This window comes from Medicago truncatula, chromosome 5, assembly GCF_003473485.1.
Source record: "Medicago truncatula cultivar Jemalong A17 chromosome 5, MtrunA17r5.0-ANR, whole genome shotgun sequence".
Lineage (NCBI taxonomy): Eukaryota > Viridiplantae > Streptophyta > Magnoliopsida > Fabales > Fabaceae > Medicago > Medicago truncatula.
This window is the reverse complement of record NC_053046.1, coordinates 30611647-30626604: the sequence shown is the minus strand read 5'-3', so window position 1 is coordinate 30626604 and position 14958 is coordinate 30611647. Positions and strand designations below refer to the sequence as shown.

At 32.0% G+C, this 14958-nt stretch overlaps 1 protein-coding gene across 1 annotated transcript; it reads right to left on the bottom strand.

Moving 5' to 3' along the window:
* Positions 1-8910: 8910 nt before the first annotated feature.
* On the bottom strand, positions 8911-10244 carry LOC112422141 (uncharacterized). The gene is made up of 3 exons (XM_024784923.1): positions 9882-10244; positions 9445-9597; positions 8911-9285 (listed from the first exon to the last, which is right to left on the bottom strand). Exons 1-3 carry the CDS (start codon positions 10242-10244, stop codon positions 8911-8913), a joined length of 891 nt encoding a protein of 296 aa, XP_024640691.1.
* Positions 10245-14958: the final 4714 nt, after the last annotated feature.

Sequence of the window (14958 nt, the reverse complement as noted above, 5' to 3'; positions counted from 1 at the left end):
GATCCAATCAATGACTTTGGCGTCATCCACGTTGCAGATCCGGATACATGGTTATTCCGGAGATTTAAATATAGTCATATGTGTAGGCAATTCTACTTTGCCGTTTTATGCTATTAACATGGATGATGTGAGCCTGTTCACATATTCATCCTTTTTGTTTTTAGCGAATTTGCATTATATCGATGTACTCTATCAATTTGAATGAATGAATGAATATCTTTTATTTTGTCAAAAAAAAGACATAACAAATATATTAAAACACACAAACACACACTTCATGGTCTTGTCCAAGTCTCCAACTTAGTACACAACATGAAGAAATCGTCCATTATCATTTTGGACAAGTTATGGTTTTGGTCTGGTTGGGCTAGATTTACTACACCATTAGCCTCTACTACCTTAAACAAATCCGATCCTTTTAGTCCAGGAATCAAACATGATTAAAAAATCAAGAAATTAACACAAAAAAATAAAAAAACACTCAGATCACCAGAAAAGCTGAAAATTAAAAAAAATAAATTTTTAAATAAACAAAAAAAGAAGAAGAAATTATAAACCTGGAAAATGAACCAAACTAACCTGGAAAACGGGTCGAGAAAGAGAACGGCGGAAAAAGGAACGTTTCACATTGAGTGAAGGGTCGGTGATGGTGAGATTGAGTGAGGCGGAGAACAGTGAGCTTCGATTGAGCGCGATAGAGATTTAGCTTCAATTAGGGAAAGTGAGCTTAAAATTGAAACAGTGAGATTGGGGGAGGAGGATAAAATTGGGTTTAGGGTTTTGGAATCGTGGGAGGGAGAATGAAACTAAGAAAGAGGGAATGACAAAATATTTCGGGCAAAAGCTTTAGATATGAACTCCCTTGAAAAAAAAGTAACAAAACTTGCGACTGTTGACTCTATCAGTCGCAAAGGTGTACTCTGCGACGGTAAGGCAAGGGTCGCAGAGGAGGTGTCGTAAAATGACTATTTTCTTGTAGTGTAGTGTAATATGATATTTACCTTACTTTATTTTTAAGATAGGTCATGCACAAGACTTTGTAAGTGAAGTCCTTAAATTTCTATAAAGAATGCTGATGTTGATGGATACATGGAAGCAAGAAAGTCTACCAAAAAAAGGAATTCAAATGGGTTATTAATTCAAATGGTTTTCTTCTCCAAACTCCAAAAATAGCAATAACTATTGATGATCATGGTCTCAGGAGCAATTTTCCTATACTCTAGCTTTTACTTAAAGACTTCCAAAACCAAAGACTTCATTATGCTTCTTGCAGGTAGTTCATCAACTTCTTTCTGGGCATGTACCTTCACAATACTATCTACTGACCACAACGTACAAATTTCATTTACTTTCAAATTCAAAATATAAAACAATTTGTTCAATAGATGGAGGAGCTTTCTTTGCCCATCCAAACAATCATATAATTTTAGCATCATAACTTGTCACTGTCGATACTTGACATGTCTCGTGTCCAAACAATGGTTATTACTAGTGGTTTTCAATACTTTTAATATTTATATTTGTGTAATGTGTATATCTACAAGTCCACAAAATAATTATAATGTGGGTCATGAGTATGAAATAGAATATATAATGTTTAGGATTCAAATGATTTGGTCATAGAATTTTGTTCGGGACCAAAACATGTGATTGTTTTTTTTCTAAGGAACTTTGGTATTTTAAGTCAACCTCTCATTCTCAATCTATGCAACTGGGAAACAATTGGATTAAGTAAACTAATGAACAAAATAAAAAATAGCTAGGTTTGTCAATTTTGGATATGGGTGGACTGTATGTGGACAAAATATCCTAAATTGTAATTAGAAATATCAGTCATTGTTTTATGATTGATTGACTTATATTCTAACTTTATCAAATAAAATTTGAAAAATGATTCATATGATTCTAACTCAACGTTTGAGATGTGCCGCCTACATTGACGATAGAAAACTTTGATCCCATCTAATCTTAATCTAAAAATCGAGATATGCCAACAATAGTGTCGGCAAAATATTTTGACTGCATCCAATTCAAATTTGTCAATGGTCCTGTGGCGGTGTTAGTGTATAAAGTGTCAATAAGAAAGTCTCATATTGGATGAAAATGTGAATGTGAGACAACATATAAGTGAAGCGACCCGCCTACTTTTTATTTTTTTATTTTTTTTTTATAAATCTTGAGTAAAAATATGATGGCTTAGTCACTTACAAAATTGCTCTTAACCTAATATAGATGTTTTGCAAGTATTTTATGCTATCCTCAAGACTCCAAAAATAGTATGATGTTCGAGTAAAAATGACCAACTCCTTACATTAAAAATCTGGTCAAACTTCGTCGATTCAATAAAATCACCCTATAATTCTTGAAGTTGATTTTTCAAATAGTTATAGATGATGATCGAATGGTTAATATTAATCTTATATTTTTTTTTTAAAACAAAGATACTTCATCAAATGAAAGGAAACAGTTTTAGATGATGATTGGATGGCTAATGCATGTTTATCATATCCTTTGGTTAAGAGAAAGAAGGGGAAAGTTTCAAATGTAGGGCCTTTTTTTTTTTGTCTATATTATTACATGATATGACAATAAATGGGGGAAAATCCTAGATTAGTACATCATCATATGTAAAAGGAGCTTTAAATAATGTCTTAATGGAATTAGTTGACCTTCACTTTTTTGAAGGAAGTTGACCTTCACTTGAAATAATAACATGGTAGCTACTTTTGTGCTACCAAATTAACATGATGAGTTTTTGATTTTCTCAAGGACAATAATATGCTTCCTTTGTCCCAACTTATAAGCAAAAAAATTATTTTCTTTGTTTCAAATTATAAGCAAAAAAGACTAACTTTTATCATATTTAATTATGTTTTTCTAAAAAATTATTTTTCCAAAGGAAAATTAAATGCAAAGTGCATTCAATTTGCTTTTTTTTTTTTTATTTTCTCTACAATCAACTACCAATGAAAATTATTTTTACATCTTCCTATAAAACTTATTTTAAAGATTACACAAAAAACTACGTTACAAACTACTATATTTTAGTTTTCTTAATAAGCATAAATTTTTTTTTTTTGCTTATAATATGGAACGGAGAGACTATATACCGATGAATTTTTAGTTTTCACATGCTTGATAAACATTAAAGTCATGGATTGGGACATAAGTTAATAATTGAATCTTCAATACTTCACTTCTCTGCAATAGTACATGAATTGTAATTAGGGAATGTCCTTTCCAATAGTATAATTCTTATAGAGGTAATACAATCAAGTATTATCCCACTAAGTTAGATCGACCTTGTAGAGAGGTAATGCCAAGGAAATAAAGATAAGGCTAGAGAAATTGACATGTTGATAAATAATACAATTAGTGGATGAGATCATGATAATGTCCAATTTTCAATACCATACAATAGAATTTTCAATATTATTATTTTTATTGTATACATTCTTATCTAATTGAATTCATATATTATTTTTCATAGCACATTATCCATACACCAAGAACTTTATGGTTTTCTCCGAAACAACGAAGAATACTTTGTGAAAAGTGTGCAATTAACGGTGATATAGGTACTGAGATGGGACACATTAGTTTGAGAGATGCAGAGATTCTGAGATCAAAACAGCAACTGTGATCGCAGTTGCGTTGTAAGCCTTTATATTGCGGCAAAATGCAGACAAATATGGCCGATGAGCCACATTTACGGCTGCAATACTAATGTGAAGAACTCTAAATTTTTTAAAAATAAACTAATGATCATAACACAAACCTCAACTGAAGAATAATTCATGGTATAAGGGAAAAATTTACTATATAATAAAATATGTGTCATAATTACACATCAAATGCAAGAATCTAACAAAGGCCTAATCCTCCAAAGAAATATACTCTCTCTGCTATATATTCAACATTCATCACTTCTCTTCACATGACAAATTTATTATGCAATAAATAAGTAATCCTAAAACATGAAGGAAAAGAAAGAAAAGAAATTCAGTTTCTTTTTCTTACAAAATTGATTAAAAGTATACAAGAAAAGAAGATGAATCAGATGAAGAGATTGAGGACCCAAAGCGAAGATTCCCACTTCTAAAACCATCCAAACTCATACCACTTCGTGAAAGGAAGCGCTCTGTCGCCCTCGTCAGCACGGCCGTGTACTCTCCGAATATCTCCATCATAATCGCCACCATTATCATGATTCTAGCTTAGAGGTTCTTCTTTCTATTTTTTAGTTTTGATTTGAAGGTTTAGAACTTCTGAAGGGAATAAGATAAGAGTCCTATAAATAATAAATAATAAGACTCTTTTTGTATTTGATCACTTTGGTGGTAGTTACAAGTTCTTGACAATGTTTGGCTTCTTTTATTGAATTGTCTGGTCCAACAAAGCATAATAACATAAGAGGTTGGCACAAAGGAATAGAACTGTAGCACTTTCTGGTGTCTAAAGTGAAATTTTTAGTCACATAATAATTGCATGATTTTTACTTGGTAATTACCATAATCATTATATGATATAGGATTCAAATAACAAGGTTATTTGACTATATTGAAGCTTCAAAAGGCATGTATTGACATCCACACACGGTATATTAGATTATGATTCACTATTGTCTCGGCAAGTTTTTACGCAGTCAACACAATGGTGGTTTTTGGATGATAGTCTAAATTTTAACGTAAATTATGATGTTTTAAATATAAAAAAAAAATTAAATTTGAAATCTAGATTGTTCAATTTTAGTCAACGGTTATTGTCGATATACTGATTGCATTTCAATTGATGACTAAAAAAAAATCCAAATTTGATCATCATAAAAATTTAGAATTTTATTGAAATTAATCACGTTTTTGTATGACATTAATTGCGTAGTCTAATCATATAGCTTTTGAGGAGTTGAGCTGGCTTGATTTAATTAGGGAAAAAATATATTGGAGCAGTAGTTTGTAAGTTTTGAACATGAGGTTTGGAGAAGCATGTTTTGGACTGTCAGGTGGGTTTGGAGGATTTGGCTAATTTGAGTAAATTCTTTTTGAAATATGATTCTGTCCACACATGGGTTTGGCAGAAGTGAAATGACGAGAGAACCAATTCAGGATAATTGACTTGTTTTTGGTGGTAGAAATTCTTTGATCTAAAAGATGGCTTCTGCATGAATGAATCCAGATTTCCTAATGTACACTAGAATCACACGGTTAAAAAAGACTCGTTGTTTGATGAAGATCGGATGATTTGTATTTTTTTTTATGAGAGGAAGATTTGTATTCTAATGTTTATCAAATTAATTCTAAAAGAAAATTTGGAAATGAGTCGTTTATTTGAATTTGGATTAAATGTTAATTGAATTATGTTGTAGTTACTGCAATAAACGCGTTTTAGCCATTGGATCAAGATTAGACAGTATATTTTAAGTCTTTTTTTTTACCAAATAGTATATTTTAAGTCTTATTTATAAGGAAAATGATAAAAGGCACGACAAAATTTTCGTGCCTAATTGTACAAACTATTCCTCTCAGTAGTTAATCTTGACAGACAGTAATGCTTTGGCATTTGGCACTTGATCTCATGATAATTTATGTTTAACTAAGCTGATTCACCAAATAAAACATGAATTTGGAGCATCTTAAGGGTTGTGACGCTTTTATCGGTGCAACATTGACTGGGAAGATGATGGTGCTACTACCAACAACAATTTTATATTATCTTAGTTTATTACATTATATTTTATATATCTTAGTTCATCTTTATCTTATAAATCCATAAACCAACTAGAAGAAGGTCATTCACCAAACAAAGTGTGTGTTTTGAGCATGTCGTGCATGAGTCGTGCATTAAATCTCTCGTACCATATAGCAACGTTCTATTTATAAATTGTCTAATCATGATTCAACAACCCAAATATCTGGTTGTAGGGGTTGTACGGTATTTTGAGTATAGACAACCTATATGTGTAAGATATTCATTCAATGTATGAGATTCAAAATTGCATAGATAGGTGACAACATAAAAACCAAATTCGAATGTAACGTGGCTATGATATTATCAAGAGTCTCATCACATTCGATGAAGAATGGTTTGAAAACGTGTATACAAGTGGAAGAAATCTCTCACCATGCAATGCGACTTTAAAGAGTGAGGCACCACCAAAATACGACGATCATATCAAAGATCGTGAAAGATTTATTGAGTCACCCTTTATTGGACCACACTCTACATGTACATGCACTTATGAGCGTGATGAGAGTGTTGAGTTCCAAATTAACTAAGATATAAAATGAAAATATATTTGTAGGAATTTTTCACCTTACAAGTTTATTTTTTTATGATTAAATTAGATTCGACACAAATTCTAATGGGTATTATAGATGAAATGCCAAAAATAAAATATTTACCACAGTTTGTCCAGCACATTTTCGTATCCGTAACAAAAATAATGAAAAGTGTAGGAGATATATAGATCTTCAGATAGGTCCACTATAACATAGGACAATGGTATTGGTAAAAGAAGTAGAACAAATAGGATTTTTGCTCTACGTCCTGCACTTTTCGCTCGCACCCTGCAACCTTATTGAAAATGCTCCTGCGCTAGTTAACTAACGCATGTGTAAATCAAACATTACTTAATTTTACACATACGCGACTTAAGTCACGTTGCATCACACTACATAAGTTAACTCAAACAGGTTATAAACCAGTATGTTTACTCGAACTCCATGAATAAGATATATGTATGAACTAGGTTGGTTTATTAGTATTATTATTATAAATGATGTGGTATTCTTACGATAACATGTTTATATAATTGTTGGTTTACTTTCAATGTACGAGTTTCATCTACTTTCAATTTTAAAATGGGTCCAATTGAACCCTAGATTTATATTTTTTCAGAATTTCATTTTAATCTAGCTCAAACCTAAAGCATTACTGTGACGAGAACTTTGGCAAGTTAGAGAACAAGGTTACAAAATATCAATAAACCTCCACAATGTTCTTGGAAAATCGAAAACACGATACCTTTTGAACCGATGTGGGTGCACTTACACCTTTAGGTTTGATGTACTTTTCGATGGATTTTGTAGTGAGTTGAATTAACTACATTTATGAACGTGAATAAACCATATAGATATCGTGGAGGTATACAAAAAAAACGAGCCTGTACATGTATCATTAGTGATTTTTCTTAAGCCATGTATGATTAGTGATAGTAGAAATACTTTTAGCAAATTTTTTCCAGAGAATATCACTTGCATCTTTTGTTCCCTAAATTATCATGATTTTCTTAGAAGACAGATTCTGTAAATACAGCTATCTAGGAATTGCATTTGAAGTTTGTGTCATTGACAAAGAATTTTAATACAATATAGTTTACACCACGGCACAAAATACACTGATCAATAATCATAGTTTAACACTTAATTAATCACATCATAATGTGTCTATGAGATTCTCATTGCTTAATGCCTATTCAAAATATAAAACAAATTGTTCAATACATAGAGGAGCATGCTTTGCCCGTCCAAGCAATCATATAACTTCAGCACCATAACATGTCATTGTCGATACTTTGACATGTCTCGTGTCTAAAAATGGTGTTACTAGTGGTGGTGAAAGTTTAATATGGCCTCAACCCCACTCAAAAAGATTTAGGCATACTCACATAAAATTAAAAAAATTAAAACAAAAATAAATCAGTGACATCAATTTTTTTCTTTTTAAGAGGAATCAGTGACATCAATTAATATCATTTAATTTTATTCCTATTTTTTTTTTTGTTAATGTGCCCAAATCATTTTGATTTGAGATTGTGTCTATCTAAGACTTTATCTACTTTTAATATTTATATATGTGCATATATATATATATATATATATATATATATATATATATATATGGGTTTGCTAGAACACACCCACTAGTTTTTATGTGGGAGTGTTTTAGCAAAGCTACACCTTAAGGTGTATTTAACCACCTTTTAGTTATTCACTTGTTAAAATACTCCTTCTAAAAAATAAGCGGGTGTATTCTAGCAAATGCCTATAGGATTTGCTAGAACACACTCACTTGCTTTTTTTAGAAGGTGTGTTATAGCAACATACACCTTAAGGTGTATTTATTAACTTTTTAGTTATAACTTGCTAAAACACTCCCACATAAAAATTAGTGGGTGTGTTCTAGCAAACCCATATATATATATATATATATATATATATATATATATATATATATATAAGTCCACAAAATAATTATAATTAATGTGGGTCATGAGTGTGAAATATAATATATAGTGTTTTGGATTCAAATGCTTTGGTCATAGAATTTTGTTCGGGCCAAAACATGTGATTTTTTCTTTCTTTCTAAGGAACTTTGGTATTTTAAGTCAACCTCTCATTGTCAATCTATGCAAGTGGGAAAGAATTGGATTATGTAAACTAATAAATAAAATTCAAAAATAGGAAGTAGAAATATCAATCATTGTTTTGAGATTGATTGACCTTCATTCTAACTTCATCAAATAAAATTTGAAAAGCGAAAAATCTAATTTTAACTCAACGTTTGAGATGTGCCGACTACATTGACGATAGAGAATTTTGATCCCATCTAATCTCAATCTAACAATCGAGATATGCCAACAATGACTGCATCCGATTCAAATTTGTCAAGGGTCTGGTGGCGGTGTTAGTGTATAAAGTGTGAATATGGTATCTTAGTCACTTATGTTGTTGTTCTTAACCTAATACATATGTCTCACAAGTATTTTATGCTTTCCTCAAGACCTCAAAAATATTATGAGAGTCGATGATTAACTAAAAGAGACTAACTCCTTACATTAAAAATCCGACCAAACCTCGTCAATTCAATAAACACTCCATATAATTTTTTTTTCTTTTTTTCGAGGAAACTTCATATAGTTATAGATTTAACCGAAAACCTCCCATCCTCTTCTAACTTCCAAATCCACATATCCTCCTCATGGGACCAAACATGGCCCTCCAAATCCTCCACTAAACTATTCAATAAATCATCTTCCCAAACAAAAAAATTCCTCCGCCACATAAACCTCCACTCCCTTCCCATCTCACCATTCACCCAAACATCCGCCACCGTACCTTCCTTTTGATTAGACAAGGCAAAAAGCCAAGGGTATTTATCCCGGAAACACACCCCACCCCTCAAAACATCTTTCGAAAACTTGGTTTTGCCTCCATTACCCACCTTTCTAACCACCTCGTCGTTAAACCAATTCATCCCACTTCTCCATTCAATACTAGTAATATCCTTCCACCAAGAAGAAGAAATCCTAGGCCAAGATACAATACCTCCTCCCACCAAATTACTCACATTAGTGCCATATTTTTCCTCTATCACCTCCTTTCATAAGACATTCTCCTCATTTAACAACCGCCGCCTCCACTTAGCCAACAAACTTAAATTCACCACTCTAATATCCCTCACTCCAAGACCGCCCATCCCTTTCAGTTGACACACCGTCCTCCACTTCACCCAGTTAATTTTACGACCCACTTCAACACCTCTCCAAAGAATTTCTCTTTGGATTCTCACCAATTTCTTCCACACAATTCCTGGCATCTTCAAAAAAGAGAGGTAGAAAATAGGAATCTCATTAATGACCGCATTCAAGAGAACTATTCTACCTCCAACGCTAATAAATTTATTCCCCCAAGCATTCAACCTTGACAAGACATGATCCAACAAAGGTTCCCACGTGGCAAGACAACTAGACTTAGCACCCACCGGAAGCCCCAAGTATTTAAAGGGAAGATTACCTTCGTTACAATTCAAAAAATTGCACGCCATGTCCATAAATCTCTCTCTACATTAATACCAATCAAGCAACTTTTGGAAAAATTCACCTTAAGCCCGGAAGCCATCTCAAACCCCCTCAAGAGCGCCTTTAATACCCACAAATTTTCCACCGTAGCCTTTCCCATACAAATAGTATCATCCGCATATTGAAGGTGCGATAAAACCAATCCCTCCTCATGAAATCGAAGACCTTCGAACATATTATTTCTAACCACATTCCTCATAAGCCCACTAAAACCTTCGGCCACCAACAAAAAAAGGAAAGGAGCAAGCAGATCCCCTTGTTTTAAACCTCTTTCAATATTGATTTCCTCTGTTGGGCTCCCATTAACAAGCATTGATATACTTCCTCCAAAAACACACTGTTTCATCCACCCAATCCACTTCCGATCCAAACCCACTCTTGCCATCATATATTCAAAAAAATCTCAATCAACCGAATCATATGCTTTTTCGAAATCAACCTTCAAAATCAACGCCTCTTGATTAGATTTTTTAGCCTAATCCACCACCTCATTAATAACCAACACACCATCCACCAATTGTCTACCTTTAATGAATGTCGATTGGGAAGAAGAGATAATTGAATTCATTACACCGGCTAATCTTTTTGCCAACACCTTAGAGAGTAACTTGTAAATACTACCAAGTAGAGAAATTGGACGAAAGTCCTTCAACATCATCGGTGAGGACACCTTTGGGATCAAAGCGACAAAATAAGCTAATAAACTTCTTGGCACCACCTCATTAGCATGTAATTGATCAAACATAATCCTCACCTCATCCTTCATTAAGTACCAAAACCTTTTAAAAAAGGCAAAATTAAAACCATCCGGTTCCGAACTTTTATTACCATCGCTCTTTCACAACAACTTCAATCTCCTCTCCTGTAAATGGTAATACTCCCTCCGGTCCTAGTTATAAGAAACATTTGACTTTTTTGAATTCATTGTATAAATGATGTATTCGGTCTATATTTTAGACAAAATACATCAATCACTCAATGAATCTAAAAAATCAAATTTTTCTTATAAATAGGACCGGAGGGAGTATAAGTTTAGCATTCTCATCCATAGATACTTGAGCAAACAGGACCCCATCCAACTTCGGCCTCTCCCACCTCTCCATCTTCACATGATTTTTAAAATAGTCCACCACTACCCTTCTAATGTCACTAGGTGATTGAACCCACCCACCATCCACCTTTAACACCGTGACATGATTCCGAGTCAGCCCCTTAACACAATTAAGAAAATACTTGGTTTTTGCATCACCTTCCTTTAATCACTTAGGGTGTGTTTGTTATATGGATGAAAAAATAAAGCCTTGGAATGAACTTTCCCAGCAATACAATAATGAAAATTATATTCCTAGGAATTTTTTAAATAGTGTTTGTTTACCATTTTAAACCCTTGGGATTTTTGTCAAAATATAAAATGTTTTTTAATTAAAAAAAAGAAAAGAAAAATCATTAGCTACATTTTTTAGTCATCGTGGGAAGATTAAATGGTAAAATAGGGGTATTAGTTGGTTATATAGTAGAACGTGGGTTTTTGCTCAAAAAAAGAGTAGAACGTGGGTTATCATTTATGGGAATTCAATTTTCCCAACCTTTTTCATGGGAATAAAAATAGCTAAACTTTGGGTAGAATAAATTCTCGGGTATTATTCATTCATGAATATATCATTTATGTTCCTTTTTACCAAACACAGTAATGTTTTTTTCCCATTCTCTATTCTCAGGAATGTACTTTTTATCTCCCAAACAAACGCCTCCTTAGATCTCGACCGTTGCACCAATAGCCCTTGGTCAAGGGAAAGAAGGGGAAAGTTTCAAAAGTAAGGTCTTTTTTTGTCTAGATTATTACATGATATGACAATAAATGGGGAGAAATCCTAGATTAGTACATGATATATAAAAGGAGCTTTAAATATGTCTTAATCGAATTAGTGGACCTTCACTTGAAATAAAACGGTAGCTACTTTTGTGGTACCAAATTAACATGATGAGTTTTTGATTTTCTCAAGGACAATATATACTGTTATTGAAAATAACTTGAATTAATGGATTTTCGGTTTTCACATGCTTGATAAACATTAAAGTCATGGCTTAGGACATAAGTTAATAATTGAATCTTCAATACTTCACTTTTCTGCAAAGGTACATGAACTGTAACAAAGAAATGTCCTTTCCAATAGTATATTTCTTATAAAGAGATAATACAACAACAATTAAGTCTTATCCCACTAACTTGGGTTGATTTTATAGAGAGGTATTGCCAAGATAATAAAGATAAGGTCAAAGAAATTGACATGTTGATAAATTATACAATTAGTGAAGAAGTTTAATTTATGAAGACTTACACTTCAAATTCAACCCTTTGTATTGGTCTATAAACTTTGAAAGTCCATTATGATTATTTGTTTTTTTTTGGATAAGTTGAAAACTCTGCATGAAGCATGCTTTGTTTTCCAATAATAAAAGGGTAATTAGGTGCACTAAAGCACCCGTATTTGCGGGGTCCGGGAAGGGATCCCACCATTATCAATCTTACCCTGTTTTTTTACACAAGAGGCTATTTTTTAAGACTTGAATAAGTGAATAAGTGACATTCCAGTCACATGACAACAACACATAAGATAGTATTTTATACAATATCACATTTAAACAAAAATTAAACTAATGAGCATAACACAAACCTTAACTGAAGAATAATTCATGGCAAGGGAAAAATTGACTATATAATAAAATATGTGTCACAATTACACATCAAATGCAAGCCTAATCCTCCAAAGAAATACTCTCTCTGCTATATATTAATTCAACATTCATCACTTCTCTTCACATGACAAATTTATTATGCAATAAATAAGTAATCCTAAAACATGAAGGAAAAGAGAGAAGAAATTCAGTTTGTTTTTCTTACAAAATTGATTAAAAGTATACAAGAAAAGAAGTTGAATCAGATGAAGAGGATGATGAACCAAAGCGAAGATTCCTATTTCTTAAACCATCCAAACTCATACCCCTTCGTGAAAGGAAGCGCTCAGTCGCCCTTGTCAGCACAGCCGTGTACTCTATGAATATCTCCGTCATAAACGCCACCATTATCATGATTCAAGCTTAGAGGTCTGTTTAGTTTTCAGTGTTGAAAGCTTAGAGTCTAAAGGGTATAAGAAGCGGGCCCTATAAATAAGAAGATTCTTTTTGTATTTGATCACTTTGGTAGTTACAAGTTATTGACTATGTTGGCTTTGTGGCATCTTTTATTCAATTGTATGGTCCCATAAAGCATATAGTATAAGAGGTTGGCAAAAAGGAATAGAACTGTGGCACTTTCTGGTGTGTACAGTGAATTATTTTAGGCACATAATAATTGCATTATATTTACTTGGTAATTACCATAAGACTGGTGCTAGTCAAAAAAAAAAAAATTACACCCCAGAATGATTAATATACCCTTTAACTAAAATAAAAATTTCAAATTAACTAAATTTACATTAACGTAAATTGAACATAAGTAAACTTAATTTACATTAACCTAAATTGAACATAAGTAAACTTAATTTACATTAACCTAGATTGAACGTAAGTAAACTGAATTTACATTAACCTGGATTGAACATAAGTAAACTTAATTTACATTAATCTAGATTGAACGTAAGTAAATTTAATTTACATTAACCTAGATTGAACGTAAGTAAACTGAATTTACACTAACCTCTTATATACATACGTAAACTAAATTTACATTAACCTAAATTGAACATAAGTAAACTTAATTTACATTAACCTAGATTGAATGTAAGTAAACTGAATTTACATTAACCTAGATTGAATATACGTAAACTTGAATTTACATTAACCTACATACGTAAACTACACTAACCCTTTTTATATACATACACGTAAACTTAATTTACACTAACCTCTCACTTAAAATCAAATTGACTGATAGACATATCTCATACCAAAACAAACAATAAACAAATAGAAACTCATCGAAAATGAAATTCATGAAATTCACTAACCTTTATGAATATAGTACAAATCAATAACAAAGATGTTGATTCAGATAATTGGTTGCACATCTATGGTGATTTGTGGATGAAAGAGGGTAAGAGTTCAGAATGATCATAAAAGATGAGTTTTTAAAAATTTACATGAAGAGGACAATTTTGATATTATTGTAAAATTTTAAATAAATTTAGATGTAACTAGCACCAGTCTTACCATAATCATTATATAATATGAGATGCAAATAGTAATTTGTAATTTGATCATATTGAAGCTTGAAAAGACAGATTCATATTCACACACTGTATTAAATTTTGATTCTCTAATATCACTAAATTTCATGTATTCACGCAGTTCAAACATTGGTGGTTGTTATGATCCAAATTTTAATATTTTAAATATTTAAAATACTTAATTCAAAATTTTGACCGTTTATTGACTTCTCTTTTTTAGTGGCATAAATGATAAATCAATTAATTGACTTCATGATTGTGACTATATATTTTGGGTGCAAAATACACTTATCATCATGGAAATGTAGAATTTTTTTTTAGCCTAATCGCGTTTTGTATGACATTAATTGTGTGGTCTAATCATATAGCTTTTGAGGAGATGAGCTGGCTTGATTTAATTGGGAAAAAAAATACTGGAGTGGTTTGTAAGTTTTGAAAATGAGGTTTGGTAGATGCATGTTTTGGATTTGGCTAATTTGAGAAATTTCTTTTTGAAATATGATTTTGTCCTACACATGGGTTTGGCAGAAGTGAAAAATGGTGAGAGATCCCATCCAAGATTATTGACTTGTTTGTGCTGGTAGATATTCATGGATCTAAAAGATTGATTCTGCATAAAAGGAATGTAATGAGTCCATATTTCCCTGTTGCCACTAGAAGCATACAAATATAAAGATAATTCACGTTAGTGTCTTCTAAAAAAGGTTGATTAATATATAGCATATATTATATATTCCCTCTCGGATGAAATGATAGGTGAAAAGTTGATGTATGCGAACTAAATTTTTAATCATATACATTGACTTTTGAACCATCACTTTTGATTATATTTCATTTCTAAAAAAGTCGTTGAATATTTTCAGTTTTGCGGAT

Excerpts from the sequence above, each read along its gene's own strand:
- LOC112422141 (XM_024784923.1), bottom strand. The coding sequence starts at position 10,244 with ATGGCAAGAGTGGGTTTGGATCGGAAGTGGATTGGGTGGATGAAACAG. Across the intron at positions 9,598-9,881 it reads AGATGGCTTCCGGGCTTAAG|ATGCCAGGAATTGTGTGGAA; the intron begins GTGAATTTTTCC and ends TCTTTTTTGAAG. Across the intron at positions 9,286-9,444 it reads GAGTGAGGGATATTAGAGTG|GATATTACTAGTATTGAATG; the intron begins GTGAATTTAAGT and ends TCTTGGTGGAAG.